Below are 21,783 nucleotides of genomic sequence, written 5' to 3'. Positions count from 1 at the left end.
ATTGATGGGTGCTGACGAGTTGACGGGTGCAGCACACCAACATGGCACAAGTATACATATGTAACAAAACTGCACGTTATGCACATGTACCCTAAAACTTAAAGTATAATAAAATAAAATAAAATAAAAAAAAAAGAAAGAAAAGTAAGAACATACTAAGTACTGTTGAAGATTGAGAACCAGAACTCTCATGGGCGGCTAATGGGAATAAACACTGAATAACCCTTTGTGAAGAAGACAGTTTGGTAACATATACTAAAGCCTAACATATACTGGACCCTGTTACCCAGAGAGTGCACTCCTGCATGTACACATCTTGTATGATTCCATTTATAAAGTCTTCAGTAAGAAATGAATATGATCAATGCTCTTAGCTGTCCGGAAGGGGGTTACTCTTGGGGTTGGAGAGTGAGGTAGCAGCAAGAGGGAGACTTCTGGCATGCTCTGCTTCCTCATCTGGGTGCTGCTTCCATGGATGTAATAAATTCATAAAAATTCATAGGGTTGTACACTTTTATATATGTATACTTTGATGTGGTTATGTAATATTTTAATAACAGTTAAATGTAACACCATTCCGCTTCTGGGCATATACCCAAAAGAGTAGAAAGCAAGAACTCAAAGAGACATTTGCACACTCATGTTCATGGCGGCATTATTCACAAAAGCCAAAAGATGGAAGCAACTCAAGTGTCCCTCAGTGGATGGACGGATAAGCAGTTTCTATATACAAATGTGGAGTATTATTCAGCCTGAAAAAGGAAGGAAATTCAAACACATGCTGCAACATGAATGAACCTTGAAGATATAATGTTAAGTAAAATAAACCAGTCTCACAAAAGGACAAATACTACATGATTCCATGAGGTGCTTAGAGTAATCAAACTCACAGAGACACAGAGTAGAATAATGGTTGCCAGGGACCAAGGAGGGAGGAATGGGGAGTTATTGTTTGACAGATACAGTTTCAGTTTCACGTGAGTTCTGTGGATGGATGATGGCGATAGTAGCACAAGGTGAATGTAGTTAACGTACACTTTAAAATTAGTAAATTTTATGTTATCTGTAACACAAATTAAAATTTTAATTTTTAATTAAAAAAAAGTGATTCTAATATATACCTTCCAAGTAAATGCATGCATCCTAATGAAGTTATTAACTTACCTCTGGAAGACATTCCAGCATGTTCACACCTCTTCTCTTATTGGGCTACTGCTAACTCTACCTTTTTAATCTTGTGTACAAGAAGTGAAAAAACCAAGAATGGACTCTCCCAAGCAGTAAGGGGGGATGCATAAGACCACTTTACACTCACGTGGAACCTTTCACTAACAAAATGCTTTAACATCCTCCTTCCTGTTTACACTCACTATAACCCCCTGCAAGAAAGGCAGGTCAGAGATATCTGTTACCCTCACCTTACAGCTGGAGAAACTGACTGAAAAAGAAAAAACCAAAAAATCACAGCCAAAGGAAGAAACAAATTTTCTTTTACCAAATTCAAGCTGTAAGACATCCTTATGATGTCTTACGTAAGTGCATGAGTAGATTTAAAAAGCAAATTCAATTTACAAATTAGTTTTGTGCTTCTATTGCTCCCATAATAAAATGCGTAATGTTAACACAGATCTTTTTTATATTTTGAAAAACAATTTCACTGTTTGACTTGAAAACAGTTTATTTAATTTATACAAATAACTACTAAATACAAAAAGTAGATTAAAACAAAATAGTTATTTTTTTCTGGCAGAGTTTAAATGCACATAATGGATAATTCTGAAGAAAATGCATTTTCCCCGTAGCGTTCAGGACTAAAATTCTACTGAAATCTTTGCTTCTAAATCAGTAATATATTCGGTGGTGTCACGTGGGTAATGGCTAAATACGTTCTGCATATGAACTGAAAAAAAGTTACAGTCTACACACATACAAATGTGAAGCACTTAAAATGTGAATTTAACTGATGATAAAAGAAAATGTCCATTTTAGAGTATAGTGTTAAAAACATTTCGGTAATAAAATCATAAGACCACATAAAAATAAGCTTTAACATATGCACGAAGCAGTTTTGTAAAAACTACCAAGTGCACAAGTAATAAATAATTTGCAAAGTTGTGTATAAACAATTCCTAATGTTCGGCATCATTGTAAACATCAGCACATGTGTAAAATGCAGCAAAGTCTGACATTACATTTTGTTTTGCCAAATTGAATTCCTATTATCCAAAGACAGACCAGTGGAGTACGCAGCCAACATTTTGGCAAGTTGGGTCTTTAAAATTAAGAGTAACAGTGCAAGTAAGGAATGCAAAGAATTCCTAGTGCAATAAAGAAGAGAAGCACAGGCAATATTGCTGATTAAAAATTCACCACCTCCTTGAGTTTCCCGTGGGGAGTGTCTAGGAGACTTGTGAAAGCTATGCAAAGCCACTGTCTTAATGCCCAGATCTCTTTTAGGATTTCTCTGTGTTCCTCCAGTCCCTACCTTTGCAACAGTGTCTGTCCAACATTAGTCTCTGCAGTGTGAACAGTTCGTGAAATGCCCAGTTCACAGTCATCGAGCGAGGTTAGGGTGGTTTTGATGTCTCCCCAACACATGGCTGGGTACGATGTCTGCCTTGTCAAAGCAGCCATTTGGGGAGGGAGACAGATGGATTCTGTTCTGACAACCAGTCAGGCCAGCATTAGGTCCCAGCTGGACAATGACAACAACGTCAAATCTTCCTTCTTGACACTATGAAAATGTCAACAGTCAGTTTTCAATTTGTCGAGGGAATTATCAATTTTGGTCAAAGTCTTTTTGATACGCAGTGCTGTGAGTCTTGCGGATGGATTTTGATACCAGCATTCTTTCATTAGCTTGGCCAGAGAGGTTAATGTCTGAGGAGAGAAAGAGCAAATACTATAATGACAAACTGGCTTTTTAGTGGCTCTGGAAGCTGGGCTGATATCATGTCAACTATTCTGAAGAACTCGCAGGTCTTGTGAAATTCGAGTTATGTTACTGTCATCTTCTTTAAACAAATATTCAAGCTTTAACCACGGATAAAGAGGCCACTCGTAGAGTTTCATGAACTCTGTCCTTTGGACTCTTAATGCTACCAATTTACTTTATCAGATAAATGACATAGGCCAGATTGGACCCCTTAATGATTTTATGGGTGCTAAAAGCAGCAATACTAACCTAGAGATAATCCTGAAATTTCCAAACAGGGTCATTTCTCATTGTTTTATATCTACTACTACTTATGAGTAGCAATGCAGGATCTTCAGCATTCAGCAGCTTGTGTTTGGGATTTCAGATATGCAGAGATGGAAAGGAGGTTAAAAGCTTCACTTAAAGTCTCTTGGTTTATATATGAAACTGCAGTCTTAGGGCTAGTAGCGGTAGTCATGAGTCTCCCAATTCTTGGAGCTGCTCATTCATAGAAATTCTTACAAATATGGTCATTCACTAGCAAACCCTATCAGATATGGCTTCTTCGAGAATGGGAGTATTTGTCTGAGCTTACTCTACTAGATCTAAACCCTTCTACATAAAATAGGAAGAGAAAACAACAGATACACAGGACAGATCACTCAGATGCTATACCAGTTGAAACTCAAAGGGAAACAAATAGCAAACAATGGAAAAAAGCTCTAAAACTGAGACACTGGCATTCTTACCGGGTCTGAGAACCATCTGTTGGGTATGTTTGGCCTTTGTTGATCCACACAGACTACTTTCCTCATATCTTCAAAACTTGGGTCATTGGGAACCACGTCGTAGAACGGTGGCTTGTAATCCTCCACTATACCTGCACACAAGGACAAGAATTGTGTTGGGTTAGCAAGAGAGTACAGGTTCCCCCAAGATTTCACTGACGGGTGTCACAGGTTACAATGTGACAGAAGAAAATACTAATCACCTTCCTCATACCTCAGGGCAGTCCTGGAAGCTAAAGGTAGGTCCTAAAACAGGCGGAGAAAAAGGCAATAAATATACACCCTGCAGGGGTACTGGAAGAAGGATAATTGTTGGAAGGAAATACGTGAAAACTTCTCATGTAATCATAACTATTAGCAAAATTCTCCCACAGTGTATATTAATAGCCCTGTAATGCCCAACAGGGCACTGGAGACATAGAACAAAAATTCCTTTGGTGATCAAAAACACCCAAGCCATCTAGGGAAAGCACATGAATCTAGTGGCTTCAAACCATAAATAGAAATAAAAAGTTGTCCACAAACTAGAGCTAGGGAGTAATAAACCAAGACCATCATCAAAATACCCCTTTTTTGTTATAAAAATATTTTAAGAAAAACATTGTTATACATTAATCTCTTCCATTAGGAGGGATGCAAATAATATAATAGGAAATACTCATTTCCTCATTAATTCATTCTACATGTACTGAGTACCCACTAACTGCTAGGCACAGCTGTCTGACTGATGGTTCTATTATTTACAATCATATTGAAGGCATAAAATAAAATGCAGAGAGGATAGCCACATGGGAAGGCAGAGGAAAAGAAGGGTAAATAATGAGCTCTTCCTCTGCCCGAAAGCAAATGTGAAAAGTAGCTAATTTCAGCTTCTGCCCCTGCATCATTTCCAATGGCCTGGAAACCTTTTCTTTTCCAGCAGAATTATATCAACTCCTTAAACAGAAAAATGTTTAACTTCATTATTTGGAATTAGAAAATGGATTCTTCCCCTTCATAGACATAAAACCAAGACATCTATTATTTCTTTTCCCTCAACAAAGGGTTCAAACAATGAGGTAATAACTTGGTTTACTGCTCTCTTTTCTTCCTCCAGGTCTTTCTTCTATTCCTAAATACCTAAAAAGTTGTTGGAGGGGACAGAAGGAGACAGTGAGGAAAGTTGTAATTCAGTTGTTCTAGTTCCTAGAAGCCACCTGAAAAGCTTCAATTCCCTTTTCATTTATCATAGAAATTACTAACAGTGGGAATCTATTCTTACAAATTCCATACAAATACAAACCATTTATGCAAAAGATTAGCTATGATAAGGAGCATCTTTTCAAGAAATACTATAGATCTTTTTAAAACTTCACAAATTTGGCTAAATAAAGGTTTACATTTGAGATGGAAACTAGTCTAAATTGTATTTTTTAAAAATCTAGGCTGGGTGTGGTGGTTCACGCCTGTAATCTCAGCACTTTGGGAGGCCAAGGCGGGTGGACCACATGATGTCAGGGTTCGAGACAAGCCTGGGCAACACAGCAAGACCCTATCTCTACTAAAAATACAAAAATTAGCCGGGTGTAGTGGCATATGCCTGTAGTTCCAGCTAACTCAGGAGGCTGAGGCACAAGATTCGCTTGAACCCGAGAGATGGATGTTGCAATGAGCCAAGGTCACACCACTGCACTCCAGCCTGGGTGACAGAGTGAGATTCTGTCTCCCAAGAAAAAAAAAAACAAAACAAAAAAACTAGTTAATTCCAAATAACTTACCCACATTGTGTAACTGCATTTGAAATGCATATCAGTCAGTGGATTAAAACCTTCCTGGCAAATCATAAACAGGCCATACTGGGTATAAACTGCTACTCTCAGAAGTCTTGGAACACCTCATCTTAGAGGCCCTTCTTCTCCTGTAAGAATCCCAGGAAGCATTCAAACAAATATCTTTTAATTATTTTCAGTACTAACAGACACCATCTAAAATACAGCTGAACATGGACCTAGAGAGATATTTTATATGTTTTCTAGGGTCACAAAAATTTACAGAAAACAGTAAGACATGTGCCCTTCACCATCTCTCAATTTTTCTGAAAGAGAGTATATTTAATAGCCTACCTTAATATTTAAATATCTAGCATAACAGCCATCTATTTGGAGTAATTTACCTGTTGAGCTTAGAAAGGGTTATGTGAATGTGAACAGTAATACAAAGTTGAAGTTTTCTATAAATGCAAAAGAAAACAAAGCATGGCTGGATTTTTAAAACATGAGATCTGGTGATACCAAAAATGAATTTCACTATACAAAGCTGAAATTTACCCTTTTGTTTCCGTTTCCCACATTTTAATTTTATTAAATGTCCCCATGTTTTAATAAAAGGAGTCAAGTTATTTTTAAAAGACCATTTAATTGATTATCCCTGGGACTTAGTCAAGCCTCTTTTTCCTCAATCATTGGCCAACTGTTGATTGTTTTCACCTGACGCTGGCCATACTTCTCCAAAATAAAATAAACCTGGGATTAAGCTCGAACAGTCACTAGGAACTCCCTCTGATCAAGGAAAGCAATAAATCAGTTGAAAGTGCATTACTACTATGGTGGGATGCCGTATTAAATGCTGAGAGTGATAAAAATATAAGACATGCTCTTGTTTTCCAAGGAAATCAAAATCTAGTGGAAAAGCAGGATAAGTCTCTCATTTTTTTCCCCTTAGACAATGGAAATCTTGTCAAAAAGAACCTCAAAATATTTTTTCACCCATTTATTTCATATCTTGAAAGGCAAAACTATATTAGAAATTCTCATTCTACTTTCACTTTGAGATCCTAAATTCTCAATGACCATTTTGATTAGCTGTGTGTGCCCGAGACTGCGCTTGGCAGGAGGGATAAAAAAATGAAAAAAGAACAGTGGCTCATGCCTGTAATTCCAGCACTTTGGGAGGCCGAGGTGGGTGGATCACAAGGTCAAGAAATCAAGACTATCCTGGCAACATGGTGAAACCCCGTCTCTACTACAAAAATTAGCTGGGTGTGGTGGCATGCATCTGTAGTCCAGGCTACTCAGGAGGCTGAGGCAGGAGAATCGCTTGAACCTGGGAGGCGGAGGTTGCAGTGAGCAGAGATAGTGCCACTGCACTCCAGCCTAGTGACAGAGAGAGACTCCGTCTCCAAAAAAAAAGAAAAGAAAGAAAAGAGAAAGATGCAGTGTTGGTGATGAGAATAATGAGAAAAGTGAAAGAAAAAAAATTACAGACTAGCTATAGAGGGAAGAGCACAGAGAAGACGGTGGGGAGGGACAGTGGCACTTGGCAGTGCTCACAGGAGAAAACACCTCCACGGTATCCCAAGTCCCCATACATAAACCGGGTGCCGTGGAAGCACAGGTAAGCTTTCCAGGAGGGAAGTGGGGCATGGGCAGACTAGAAAGATCAAGAGTTTGCAAGGCAGAAAAGATGACAGGGAAGAGAAACCCCCACGGAGTGGGTGCATTCCAGGCAGAGGGAGGCTATGGGGCAAGGACAAGAACTGACAAACCATCCTCTGATGTTGGAGAGATGGAGAGAAGTTCTCTGGGGCTGAAATGGGTGCATGTGGTGGCAGGAGAGCCAGGGGAGAAGATAGGGACAGGAGGTGAGGCCAGGCTGCGAGGTGACGCATGTTGTCAAGGTAGGAAATAACTGATTGACAACAGTGCCTCATTTCTGCCAGAAAGTGATAATCAGCGTAGCCAGGCAAAAAAGTGAACTCTAAGTCCTTTAGAGGCAGCACCCAAGAAGTTACTGCCAAATCGTGAGCCAGCAAAGAGCACAGCATGAATTCAGGCAAGTAACTAAAAATACAAAGCACTTCAAGTGCCAAATGAGCAGTACAAACAACAAACGACACAGGAAGGCAGGGGAAGAGGCGCTCTTAAATGGTGGCCAGGGACGGAACAGACTGAGCCAGGCCTCGCCTCCCATTTAAGGCGGCCAGCGTGACTCAAAGGGCCACGAGAAAGAAATCAAAAACATTATTCATAACCTACGCCCCCACAACTTTTGACAGGGGTGTCTGATTTATACAATAGTTTTTTCCTGGGCATATGTCTAGTTGAAAGTTTTCTCTTTTCTGGGGTAAGCCTATCTTCATCAACCAATATCCCTCCCATTAGTTTGCTATACGGCTCTGAGTAAACCCCTTAGCTGCCAGGCCTTAGTTTTCCAATACCTTCAAAGCACACATCACAAAGCCAACGTGCAGATCAAATATGTCCTAGATATGCACTTCGAAAAGCATGAAACACCAGTGGCCTCACAAATGTCCAGAAACAAGTCCTCCCTCAAGGTCTTGCCCCCGAGGCCCTGAACTAGACACCCACTTTCTTTCCGCTTGACAGCTGCATGTGGGACACACAGGTCTCTCTACGTCAGTCCTTCCCTGCCAACCTCCACCCTATCCCACTGCTCCCAGTGAGATCTGTAGCAGAAAGTTGAGAAAGGAGCTCATCATGCCCCTCCTCTGCATGTATTCCATCAGTGCCGTCCATGGGAGCCCACTCCTTTCCCACTAAAGTCCATTCCCCACCACTGTCCTTCACATACCTGGACATCAGCCACACCAGAATTACTTGTAGTTCCATCAATAGGGCACCTTTATGGGATCCTTCAGCTCTACCTTTTGTCTGACATACCAATTGTCATCATGGTCAAGTTTTTTCTCATTCCCACCTGCACCTCACATCCTCCCAAACTTGTCCAACTATGCTCTTATTCAACCCACGGATGACTCAGTTCATGCTTCTCACCTTCCAAGAAGACTGTCCCATCCTGCTACCACAACGCAGGGGCTTAAATGAAGTTTAGTGCCCTCACCCCCATACTCAGTCACCTTCCTATATACCTCAACCACAGTGGCTTGATCTATTTATTTATAATAATTTGACTGTTCAACAAGAATGTAAGCACCTTTTAATCAGATATTCTGGGGGTTATTTTGCTCAAGTGCTTGAGCCTAACACACACCTAGTGTATTACAGACACTAAATACACAAAGAAATGTTGATTATATATGTCCACAATCCCTTTTCAAAACTCTCAAGGTTAGATGCATTTGCCAAATTTGGAACTTTTAACATTTTATAAATGTAATAGCATACCCTATATTTTATGTGACATCCCCTCCAACTTGGGTAGTCACATCAGATATCCAGGTAATGAGGACAGACTCTCTGGCATGTATATCCATATAGAGAGCTATTTTTAACAATTAACTCCTACAGAAGTGCTGAAATCCTTCAGACAACAGAACATTAGAAGTACACTATTTTAGAGAGGGAAAAAAAGAAAATGGCCCATATCTGGCATCTGAGAGGACTATAAGTGAATACAGTGTTTCCTTCAGGTGTGGCACGTGAGAAAATTTGGTATGGTTCATGAACTAAACTTTTTCATCTCATTAGTTACACATTTATTTTCATAGTTACCTTCCATTTTATGCCATGTGATACTGGTTTTCCATTTCCAGCAGTGATAATAATTTCCTTTCAAAACAAAATTAACTTCAAAAAGAGCCAATTTGAAGGAAAAGATTCTGTAAATGATGGTACAAAGTAGCATTTGGATATGGAAAAAAATGATGAGGGTAGTATGAATGAATGAATCTTGGGAAACACTGAGTTCACAGAAAGGCATCATTCTTCCTGGTGAGACATGATTCAAAAAGGTATATCCAATATTTGTGTTACTTAACCTAACAGACCTCACAAAAGGGCTTCGAGATATTTCTCATCCCATGGCACAGATAAAATATGACTGATGAATAAATGGATGAGGTTGTTCATGGCAGAGGAGATGACAGCCCGAGTTCTGGCCCCTCGGCCCTGCTGCACTGCCAGAGGGTTATGAGAATCAGTACCTCAGGCATTCCTGTAACTCATGGCAGGCACTTCTTCCTGAAAGCAGGAGTTGGAAAGACAGCCTTGTCCCATGCTGGGTAAAGTACATGCTGTGACAGCTGTGTCCTGCCCCTCTAGCCCATTGTAATTCATGGGCTTACAGAACCATGTACATTACTCAAAGTCCAAACTAACTGCATTCTCAGGAATCTGTTAAAATTATAAAATTAATTTCTATTGTTGGAATTCTCATCGATGTAACACAGCAAAAGTAAATGGTTTACAGATTACTGTGTAGTTGGACCCTACTAAAAACATGTGTCAATATTACTGTAAGTTGCCAAAGGAGAGGGCAAAAAGACTAGAGACGCTGCATGGCTATTCCCTGAGTTAAACTATGAACAAGACAGCCTTAGAGCTTGCATACCTCCAAAACCGAGAAAGAGAGGAGTACCACAAGAGTTCCAAACATTTGGTAGCTATGACGGAAGGCTTCTTCAGAAAAATGTATCATTCACTGAATGCTGTGGCTGTTATAAGGCTTATGATACAGATATTTGTCTTGGTGGAAGACTGCTTTTAGAGGTGTGTCAAGGCAAAGAGACTACTAGTCAGTAAACAGCAGTCAATAAACTTTTTCAGCCTTTAATTTATTTTCTCATGAGGTTAGTTGACTACTCTCCTCCGTTCTGGATCTCTAAATCAGGCATATGAAATTCCAGGAAGTCGGGGAAAATAATTCTTCCCTCCCACCCCACCTCCATATTCCTGCCCCCAGTCACGTCCTAAATTTTAAAACCAAAACAAAAAACAAAACAAAACTGAAATTAATATGAAAAATTGGCCCTAATATGATTCATCCTCTTTTGCAAACCTTAATACACACAAAAGTAGGTAATTAACGTCATGAAACATGTTGAATATTGAGTTGCTGACAAAAATAAGAGTTGTCATGGTTTCCATACACAAGCCCCATTGCACTTAGGAGCAGAAGCACACAAGCAGCTCCCTGGCTGCCTCAAAGATTCATTAGAAGAGGTTCTTTTTTCAAAGTAAGTGCACCAAATATAAGCTTATTCTAACAAGTATGTCCTAGTCCCCACCCCATAAGAGGCGCAGCTTGGCCAGCAAGGATTTTTCTATGAGATACAAGTGGTTTTTGATACATTTTAACCCTGGATTCCATCATAAAATAACCAAAGTCAGTAACAGTGAAAAAAGAGTATGTCCACAGAGCCTTCCTGTGGGCAGTGAAGAGGGGAAACAAATGTACCAGGGCCAAGAGGTAGCAAAACAAGAGGCAGAAGATGGCCACTGTGATCTGCAAGCTCCTGGGTGGCCTTCATCACCCATTTTCCATGGAAAGGAAACCGGACCAAAGCACTTTCTTATACCAGACACACGGGATGCTTTACATATACGATCTCATTTTAATCACCATAACCCTTTAAAGTAGATATACATATATATATTTTAATAACGAAACTGATGTAAGTCATTGAGTCAGAGAGTATGACGTCAGACCCTGGAATGTTAGTGATTCCATTTCACTGCCTCCCACAGACCCAGCACAAACCCCACACAGTTCTAGAGGGCACTCTTCACACAGGCTTCTTCTGTGTGCAGTGAAATGGCCCTAGGAGAACCACAGCAAGGAAGACAGAAGGACATCACGCTAACGTGTCCAACCAAATTGGTGTTTGTCTATTCAATCTGGGCACACTGTCTTTTTTCAAAAACCCCAGTGTGTATTTGGATGGGAGCCTTGACATCACATTTTCTTACCTTAGAACTACCAAATCAGAAATGCTAGGGCTGGGCCCCAGGAATCTGTGTCTTAAGCACTCTAGGTGACTGTGATGCACATTCCAGTTTAAAAACTATTGATCCAAGTGAACCCCTGCCTTAAGTTCATATAGAAAATTCACACAGGGAAGGGAAGAAAACCATTTTCTTTCCTACCAATTCCAAATTCAATGTCAAATTAACCACCAAAAGTAAATTCCAAAGGACATTATTGAGAAATGTTCAGACGCAAAAATGGACTCAACTCTCATTTCCTGTAAAGAAACAGCATGAGGTTTATTATTAGTAGCAAATAAATGTAAAACTCCAATAAAAAATAAAAAATGCAACATATTTTTATGCTCATGGTTCACTTGAGGATCATAGTACTCCAAGAGAACTATCTGGTCATCAATTTTTATAATGGATTCAGAAACTCAAAGGATATATCATTATAATGACCTTCCTCACCGAAAATATTCATATAGTTAAATGAGATACATTTTATATGCAATAATTTCAAAAATATATATTCTTTTAATGACAGTTCCTAAAGCTGGTAAGAAAATGAAACAGGTACATCACACCCTTGGGTATGGGGGATATTGTAAATTAGTACAGCTGTTATGAAAAGCAACTTGGCAATATGTGTCAAGCCATAAAAATACCCATATTCTTTGACCTATTAAGTCTACTTCTTTTCAGATTAAGAATCAGTTCCCCAAACGAAATCATCATATGCACAAAAATGTCTACAATAAGCCCCAAATGGTAGAAACAGGATATCTAACAATATAGAAATGGTTAAGCTAATAAGATATCATGTGACCATTTAAAATAAAAAGAGACTTAAGCAACATTTAACAAGCACGAATAAAAAAGATGATACGGAATTATATCTATATATGATTACAGCTATGTTTTAAAAATCAGTGCATACAGAAGTAGAAAAATATGTAAATGTTGAAATTTGAAGGCAAAATTTCTCTTTCTACTCATTTTTTTCTGTTTTGGGAGAGTAATAATTAAAAGATTAACAGTAGTAACAACAGGTTTGCAAGCAGCATCGAGTATTTACAGGTTTAAGTTTAGATAAACTGATTTGTGGGTGAGGGAGTATACATTGTGTGTGTACACACGTGAATGTTCATAGAAGAGGGAACAGAGAACAAAAAGAGAAAATATCAAATTAGTCATTGCCAAAGGACAGTAGATAATTTTAAATGAGACAGGAGATACCCTTACCGCCCCTCTAAAAAAATCAAACCACATCACAGCACAGAAGCTCCACCCACAACATTCTGGGAACTAGTTAACAGTCTTGGTGATGATGCAAGGGAGAGATCAATAAATCAGAAAACAATCAAAACATTCTCCCTTCCTCTACCGTCCTTTTTTTTTTTCAAAAATAATGTTAAACACAGGCACTACCAAGCAAGCCACCATTTGTTGAGCTAAATTTTAAACTGATGACTCTGACTTCAAACTGACTACTATTAATCACAGCTGATCTTTAAAAGCCACTTGGGTTTATGCCTGCAACACAGGGAGCGGGTTTGCAACACGAGTTCTTACAAAGCCTGAATCCCAGGTCTCTGCTGAGCAGGCCTGCTTGGCTCAGCTCCGGCACCCCCACAGCTGGAAATGCTACTGTCTAGCTATGGAACGCCAACTTCCTCTTCATCTGGGGCAAGTTCCACATCACACAGTTTATTTGGACACCAATCCTTCTCTAAATTGTTTGTTAAGATAAACTAATCAGAATTAAAATTTTCAGTCTGAAGGTGTTCAAGAATGATTGGGGAGGGGGTGAGGAAATGAAGCCGATGTGCAATTTCAGGCAAAGTTCAGAACTTTATAAACCTGCAAAACAATTTCTCTGTTGCAAACAATTCTCAAGGGGCATCAAGGGCACAAACTGCAAGGCAGCAGCTTCCAATGGTTGAGAAACGATTACCAAGAAAACATTCATATAAAAAAAAAAAGAAAAAGAACCGTCAATTTACAATCCATGTATGTTTAATCTGAACACTTACTTTGATATCCTCAGATGGTTTGTTCAAAGCAGATCCACTCTGCTATTAGAAAAAAAAAGCCACCTAAAGGCATGCCAATTTTAATTATTGTACACCAAAACTATATAAATTACCCCAATTCCACTACCTCACAGAAAGTCCTCATCTCTGGCTGTGCTATTCACGAAAACTATGATTGTCCCACAAACCTCAATCCTTAGAAGAAAACATCAGTGGAACGTGGAATGGAAAACAGCTATTAGAGACTTCATGCATTATTTCTTCAAATCCAGGATTCCAGTGGGTCACAGGAGGCTAAAATGTAAAGCATCTTTTGGAAATGAACATTAATCTAAATATATGGCATTTTCTTCTGTTTTCCTGGAATAGTTTCAGACACATGCTCTGTGAAATAAGATTTTCAGTTGTGAAGATATGAAGAGGTTCATCTAGTTAATTCAAGGGATTTTGCTATAAAAACCACTTTGTGGGTAGTTGGGGCATGCCCAATTTGAAAGAGTATACTTAGTGCTTTCAGAATACAATGTACTGAAAGTAAAGTTCAACAGTATATTCGTGGCTGATTTGGGTACATGAAAGGCAAGGGTGAGAGCGCACTGTAGGGAACACAGGTTAAAAATGACAAGTGCTTCTTTAACTGCTAAGGCATCGCCATTTAATAAAACTACTTACAAGCAGATCAACATAGGCCATCTATGCAGGGTTTCCTGCATTTAAATTTGACTCGTTCAGTAGGTACAGTCTGCTCATTATAAATAAGTGACTTCTGAGTGCAAAAATTGAGCCTTTTCTCAACAATCCAAACTTAACAAGTAAAAACACCTAAAAAATAGCAGAATTCACCCTTAGATGTACTTGATCATTCTCCTCAAGTTAAAACTTCCTTGTGAGAAGAGCAAAAAAGTAAGGAGGGTGGGAAGAAAGGTAAAATAGGAAGATGGAGGAAGACAAGAATGAAATACGAACCAGTCCACCCACTATCCCTGATGTCTACAGGCACGATCAGAGGGGTCTGAAAACAGGTCTGCCCCAATCACCACTAGGGCCCAAGCATGCCATCTGGAGGTCTGAAGAAAGGTTTCCTCCACCAAGAATCACCACTTGCAGTGCCTAAGCACCACTTCCAAGGGTCTAGGGATCAACTTGCTCCACCCATCACAGCCTACACCCATGTGCACCAATGGGAGGCCTGAGGACAGGTTCATCCCACCCAGTGCTGCCCCTGTCAGGGCCCATATGCATCATCTGGGGGCCTAGAGATTGTCTGCTCAGCCCCCTGCCACCACCAGTGTGTATGTATACCCTCTGGGGGATTGAGGATGAGTCCATCCACCCTGCCAGCACCTGCACACACATCATCTGACAGCCTAGGGAATGACCTGCCCTGCTGGTCACCACTGGAGCCTGCGCATGCCTCCTGGGGACCTGGTGACTGGCCTTCCCAGTTGGCTGGTACCCAAGCTTGCTGCCTGGAGGCCCAATGGCTGGCCCATTCCACTACTGCCATCATCAATGCCACACATGCCACCCAGAAGCCTGATGACCAGCCTGTCTACCTAACCCACTGCTGCCACTGCTGGGCCCTAAGCAAGATGCCTGGAGACACAAGGATTAGTCCATTGGAATTGATTCCATTGGTGCTCACATATGCCACCGAGAAGCAAAGGATCAGCATGCCTGGCTTGCTGCCACAACCACTTGTCCCAAGGACCAGTCTTCCTGGCATCCCCATCCCAAGAAAAGCCTCACCACAGCCTCCATTAATCTCAGCCTAAACTAAAAAAGACTCACAGACACCACTGGCGCCAATAACAGTTGAAGTAATCATACGGATACTACACTAGTGAACCTACCCAGAATCAAAGCACTCTACCAACCCAATATAGGAAATAGTCTTTCCCTACAAAAACCAAACCACAAAACTGGGAGAAACAAAGGTTACACTAGATGTGCTGATATCAATGTAAAGACACAAAGAACATGAAAAAAACAATTAAACATGACACAGTAAAGGAACACAGTAAGTCTCTAGCAACAGATTCCAATGAAGAAAAACTAGGTAAAATGCCTGAAAAAAAATTCAAAATAATATTAAAGAAGCTCAGTGAGATATCAGAGAACACATTAAAAATACACAAAGAAATTGGAAAAACAATTCACAATCTGTGGCAAATTCAACAAACAAATAGGTATCATTAAAAAAAATCAAACAGAGGTTAAGGAAAAGATGACAGATAGGAGGCATGACTAAATTGCAGCTCCCACTCAGACAGAACAATGTATGGAGACTCGCACCATAAACCTTTGCTCCAATAACTACTCCAGGAATATACCAGGAAATCTGAAAGAATCAACGGACCCTTTGAAGGAAGTGGATTGCTCCTGCAGGACCTGGGAGACAACCCAAATACTCTGAGGGCCCAAACTATTAAAGTGGGAAAGGAGGACTGACTGTCCACCCCCAAACACACACTCTCACTGGGGAATCTGAAGATCCAGATTATGGAAGACGGATTTGACCTTACCTGGAGCTGAAACAATTTAGAGAGCTGAATGAAATACAGGGGCACAGGAAGCAGCGGGAAATGCCCTATGGGCTCTCGGTCCCTGGGGAAGCCATTTCTGACTTGCCTTACAGTGGTCCTTGGGAACAGCTGCCGGAGGAACTGGGAAAAGACCACAGGGAGAAGGAAACCTCCAGCTGAACTTTGTAAAAATTCCAACCGAATGCAGTTTCCTTGCCCGAACTCAGGGGAGGGCATGAATCCGGTGTCCAGACTCGACAGGTGGGAAGGCATGCAAGCCCTGCTTGCTTCCTCAGCCAGAAAGCTGGTAGCCTGAAGCAAGTTCTCAGCCCTGCTGGCCCACTGCCTGGAAACAAACTTGGTGGTGTTGAGGGGGTGGGGAGCATGGTGGGAGTGAGACATGCCTTTTGGGTTGCGTGGGAGCTGGGTGAGGCCTATAACTGCTGGCTTTCCCCTACTTCCCTGACAACCTGCATGACACAGCAGAGGCAGCCATAATACTGGGAACATAACTCCACTGACATGGGAACCACAACCCCATTCCCCACAGCAGCCACGGCAAGCACCACCCAAGGAGAGTCTGAGTTCAGACACGCCTAACCCTGCCCCTAGCTGATGGTCTTTCTCTACTCATCCTAGTAGCTGAAGATAAAGGTCATATTCTCTTGGGAGTTCTATGGCCCTGCCCACCACCTGATCCTCCCCTATATTATTATAGCTAATACTCTCTTGAAAGCGCCACCTCCTGGCAGGAGGCCAACCTGCACAAAACTAGCACATCAAACAACTACAACAACTACAACTAAAGACCCTCACAGAGTCGACTTCACTCCCCTGCCACATCCACCAGAGTAGGTGCCGGTATCCATGGTTGAGAGACCTGAAGACAGTTCCCATCACAGGACTCTGTGAAGACACCCCCCAATACCACCCCGGATACTGGTAGCCCTGTGTGGGTGGCTAGATCCAGAAGAGAAATAATAATCACTACAGTTTGGCTCTCAGAAAGCCACATTCCGAGAAAAAGGGGGAGAGTACTACATAAAAGGAGCACCCTGTGGGACGAAAGAATCTGAACAGCAGCCTTGAGCCCTAGACCTTCCCTCTGACACAGCCTATCCAAATGAGAAAGAATCAGAAAAACAATTCTAGTAATATGACAAAACAAGGTTCTTTAACAACCCCCCAAAATCACACTAGCTCACCAGCACTGGATCCAAACCAAGAAGAAAATCGCTGAATTGCCAGAAAAAGAATTCAGAAGGTCTATTATTAAGCTAATCAAGGAGGCACCAGAGAAAGGTGAAGTTCAACTTAAGGAAATCCAAAAAATGATACAAGACCTATCAGATTAACAGCATATTTCTCAGCAGAGATCCCACAAGCTAGAAGGGATTGCGGCCCTATCTTCAGCCTCCTTAAACAAAGCAATTATGAGCCAATAATTTTGTATGCCCTGAAACTAAGACTGATAAATGAAGGAAAGATTCAGTCTTTTTCAGATAAACAAATGCTGACAGAATTCGCCACTACCAAGCCAGCACTAACAAGAACTGCTAAAAGGAGCTCTAAATCATGAAACCAATCTGGAAACACATCAGAACGGAACCTCTTTAAAACATGAATCTCACAGGACCTATAAAACCAAAAAAAAATACAATAAATACATTTTTTAAAAACCAAGGTATTCAGGCAACAAATAGCATGATGAATAGGAATAGCACCTCATATTTCAATACTAATGCTGAATGTAAATGGCCTAAATGCACCACTGAAAAGATACAGAATTGCAGAATAGGTAAGAATTCACCAAGCAACTATCTGCTGCCTTCAAGAGACTCACCTAACACATAAGGACTCAAATAAACTTAAAGGGGTCAAAAAGATATTCCATGCAAATGGATACCAATAGCGAGCAAGGGTAGCTATTCTTATATCAGACAAAACAAACTTTAAAGCAACAGCATTTTAAAAAGACAAGAGGAACACTAAATAATGATAAAAGGCCTTGTCAGCCGGGCGTGGTGGCTCACGCCTGTAATCCTAACACTTTGGGAGGCGGAGGTGGGCAGATCATGAGGTCAGGAGTTTGACACTGGCCTGGTCAAAATGGTGAAACCCCGTCTCTCCTAAAAATACAAAAATTAGCCAGGCGTGGTGGTGGGCGCCTGTAATCCCAGCTACTCAAGAGGCTGAGGCAGGAGAATCGCTTGAACCTGGGAGGTAGAGGTTGCAGTGAGCGAAGATCGCACCACTGCACTCCAACCTGGGTGACAGAGTGAGACTCCATCTCCAAATAAAAGCCTTGTCCAGCAGGAAAATATCATAATCCTAAACATAGGTACCTAACACTGGAGCTAGCAGATTTATAAAACAATTATTACTAGACCTAAGAAATGAGACAGACAGCAACACAATAATAGTGGGGGACTTCAATACTCCACTGATAGCACTAGACAGGTCAAGACAGAAAGATAAGAAAGAAACAATGGATTTAAACTATACCCTAGAACAAATGGACTTAACATATTTACAGAATATTCTACCCAACAACTACAGAATATCCATTCTATTCATCAACGCAGGGAACTTTCTCCAAGATAGACCATATGATAGGCCACAAAACAAGTCTCAATAAACTTAAGAAAACTGAAATTACATCAAGTATTCTCTCAGACCACAGTGAAATAAAATTGGAAATCAACTCCAGAAGGAACCTTCAAAACCATGCAAATAGATGGAAATTAAATTGCCTGCTCCTGAATGATCACTGGGTCAACAATGAAATCAAGATGGAAATTAAACATTTCTTTGAACTGAATGATAATAGTGACACAACCTAACAAAACCTCTGAAATAGAGCAAAGGCAGTGCTAAGAGGAAAGTTCATAGCCTTAAATGCATACATCAAAACATCTGAAAGAGCACAAACAGGCAATCTAAGGCCTCACCTCAAGGAACTAGAGAAACAAGAACAAACCAAACTCAAACCCAGCAGAAGAAATAACCAAGTTCAGAGCAGAACTAAATGAAATCGAAACAAAAAATACAAAAGATAAAAGAAACAAAAAGCTGGTTCTCTGAAAAGATAAATAAAATTGATAGACCATTAGCAAGATTAACCAAGAAAAGAAGAGAGAAGATCCAAATAAGTTCAATTAGAAATGAAATGGGAAATATTACAACCAACACCACAGAAATACAAAAGATCATTCAAGGCTACTACGAATACCTTTAAGTGCATAAACTAGAAAACCTAGAGGAGACAGATAAATTCCTGGAAATACACAATCCTCCTAGCTTAAACCAGGAAGAATTAGAAACCCTGAACAAACCAATAACAAGCAGCAAGATTGAAATGGTAATTAAAAAATTACCAATGAAAAAGAAGTCCAGGATCAGATGAATTCACAGCTGAATTCTATCAGACATCCAAAGAATTGGTACCAATCTTACTGACACTATTCTGCAAGATAGAGAAAGAAAGAATCTTCCCTAAATCATTCTATAAAACCAGTATCACCCTAATACCAAAACCAAGAAAGAACATAACAAAAAAAGAAAAATACAGACCAATATCCCTGATGAACATAGATGCAAACATCCTTAACAAAACACTAGTGAACCAAGTCCCACATCGTATCAAAAAAATAATCTACCATGATCAAGTGGGTTTCACACCAGGGATGCAGGGATGGTTTAACATATGCAAGTCAATAAATGTAATACACCACATAAACAGAAATAAAAACAAAAATCACATGATCATTTCAATAGATGCAGAAAAAGCATTTGACAAAATCCAGCATCGCTTTATGATTAAAACCCTCAACAAAACTGGCATACAAGAGACATACCTCAGTGTAATAAAAGTCATCTATGACAAACCTACAGCCAACATACTGAACAGGGAAAAAGCTGAAAGCATTCCCTCTGAGAATTGTAACAAGATAACGATGTCCACTCTCACCACTTCTATTCAACATAATACTGGAAGTCCTAGCCAGAGCAATCAGACAAGACAAAGAAATAAATGGCATGCAAATCGGTAAAGAGGAAGTCTAACTGTCACTGTTTGCTGATGATATAACTGTATACCTAGAAAATCCTAAAGACTCCTCCAAAAAGCTCCTGTAACTGATAAAAGAACTTACCAAAGTTTCTGGGTGCAAAATTAATGTACACAGATCAATTGTTCTGCTATACACCAACAGCAACCAAGCTGAGAGTCAAATCAAGAACTCAATCCCTTTTACAGTAGCTGCAAACAATACAATACAATACAATACCTTAGGAATATACCTAACAAAGGAAGGGGAAGACCTCTACAAGGAACTACAAGACACTGCTAAAAGAAATCATAGATGACACAAACGAATGGAAACATATCCCATGCTCATGGATAGGTAGAATTAATTATTGTGAAAGTCACCATAATGCCAAAAGCAATCTACAAATTCAATGAAATTCCCAAAAAAATACCACTGTCATTCTTCACAAAACTAGAACAAGCGATCCTAAAATGTATATGGAACCAAAAAAAAGCCGACATAGCCAAAGCAAGACTAAGCAAAAGGAACAAATCTGGAAATAATGTATTACCTGACTTCAAACTATACTATACGGCCATAGTCACCAAAACAGCATGGTACTGGTATAAAAATAGGCACATAGACCAATGGAACAGAATAGAGAACCCAGAAATAAACCCAAATATTTACAGCCAACTGATCTTTGACACAGCAAACAAAAACATAAAGTGGGGAAGGATGTCCTATTCAACAAATGGTGCTGGGATAACTGGCAAGCCACATGTAGGAGAATAAAACTGGATCCTCATCCTTCACCTTATATAAAAATAAAGTTAAGATCGATCAAGGACTTAAATCTAAGATCTGAAACATAAAAATTCTAGAAGATAACATTGGAAAAACCCTTTAGACACTGGCTTAGAAAAAGACTTCATGACCAAGAGCCCAAAAGCAAATGCAATAAAAATGAAGATAAATAGGTGGGACTTAATTAAACTAAATAGCTTCTGCACAGCAAAAGCAACAGTCAGCAGGGTAAACAGACAACCCACAGAGTGGGAGAAAATCTTCACAATGTATACATCCATCAAAGGACTATTATTCAGAATCTACAAGGAACTCAAACAAATTAGCAAGAAAAAAAACAAACCATTTCATCAAAAAGTAGGCTGAGGACATGAATAGACAATTCTCAAAAGAAGATATACAAATGGTCAACATATTTTAAAAATACTCAACATCTCTAATGATCAGGGAACTGCAAATCAAAACCACAATGTGATACCAACTTACCGCGCAAGAATGGCCATAATCAAAAAATCAAAAAAAAACCAGATTTTGGCGTGTGGATGCTGTGCAAAGGAAACACTTCTACACTGCTTGTGGGAATGTAAACTAGTACAACCACTATGGAAAACACCGTGGAGATTCCTTAAAGAACGAAAAGTAGAACTACAATTTGATTCAGCAATTCCACTACTGATTACCCAGAGGAAAAGAAGTCACTATACAAAGAAGATACTTGCACACACATTTACAGCAGCACAATTTGCAATTGCAAATATATGGACCTAGCACAAATGCCCATGAATCAACAAGTGGATAAGAAATTGTGAGATATCTGTCTACCTATCTACACATATAATAGATATATATGTATATATGTGTGTGTGTATATATATGAGATATATATACATAATGAGATATATATATATAATAGAATACTACTCACCCATAAAAAAGAGTGAATTAATGGCATTCACAGCAACCTGAATGGAAATTTAAAAATGCAATCCAGAGACTAAATCAAGCAGAAGAAAGATTTCTGAACTTGAAAACA

General features: G+C 39.8%; 1 protein-coding gene across 3 annotated transcripts in view; it reads right to left on the bottom strand.

Moving 5' to 3' along the window:
- Positions 1 to 1,660: 1,660 nt before the first annotated feature.
- Positions 1,661 to 21,783, bottom strand: part of ACVR1 (activin A receptor, type I) — a 155,637-nt gene continuing 135,514 nt past the window's right edge. For all 3 annotated transcript variants that reach the window (XM_011949189.1, XM_011949191.1, XM_011949190.1), the window contains 2 exons: positions 3,667 to 3,797; positions 1,661 to 2,880 (listed from right to left, as the gene is read on the bottom strand). In XM_011949189.1, the coding sequence (XP_011804579.1) occupies positions 2,746 to 2,880; positions 3,667 to 3,797 (266 nt within the window). In that variant the 3' untranslated portion in view covers positions 1,661 to 2,745. The remainder of the gene's footprint in view (positions 2,881 to 3,666; positions 3,798 to 21,783) is intronic.

Source organism: Colobus angolensis, unplaced genomic scaffold (assembly GCF_000951035.1).
Source record: "Colobus angolensis palliatus isolate OR3802 unplaced genomic scaffold, Cang.pa_1.0 Scaffold292, whole genome shotgun sequence".
NCBI classification, from domain to species: domain Eukaryota; kingdom Metazoa; phylum Chordata; class Mammalia; order Primates; family Cercopithecidae; genus Colobus; species Colobus angolensis.
This window is presented reverse-complemented; position numbering and strand designations above follow the sequence as displayed.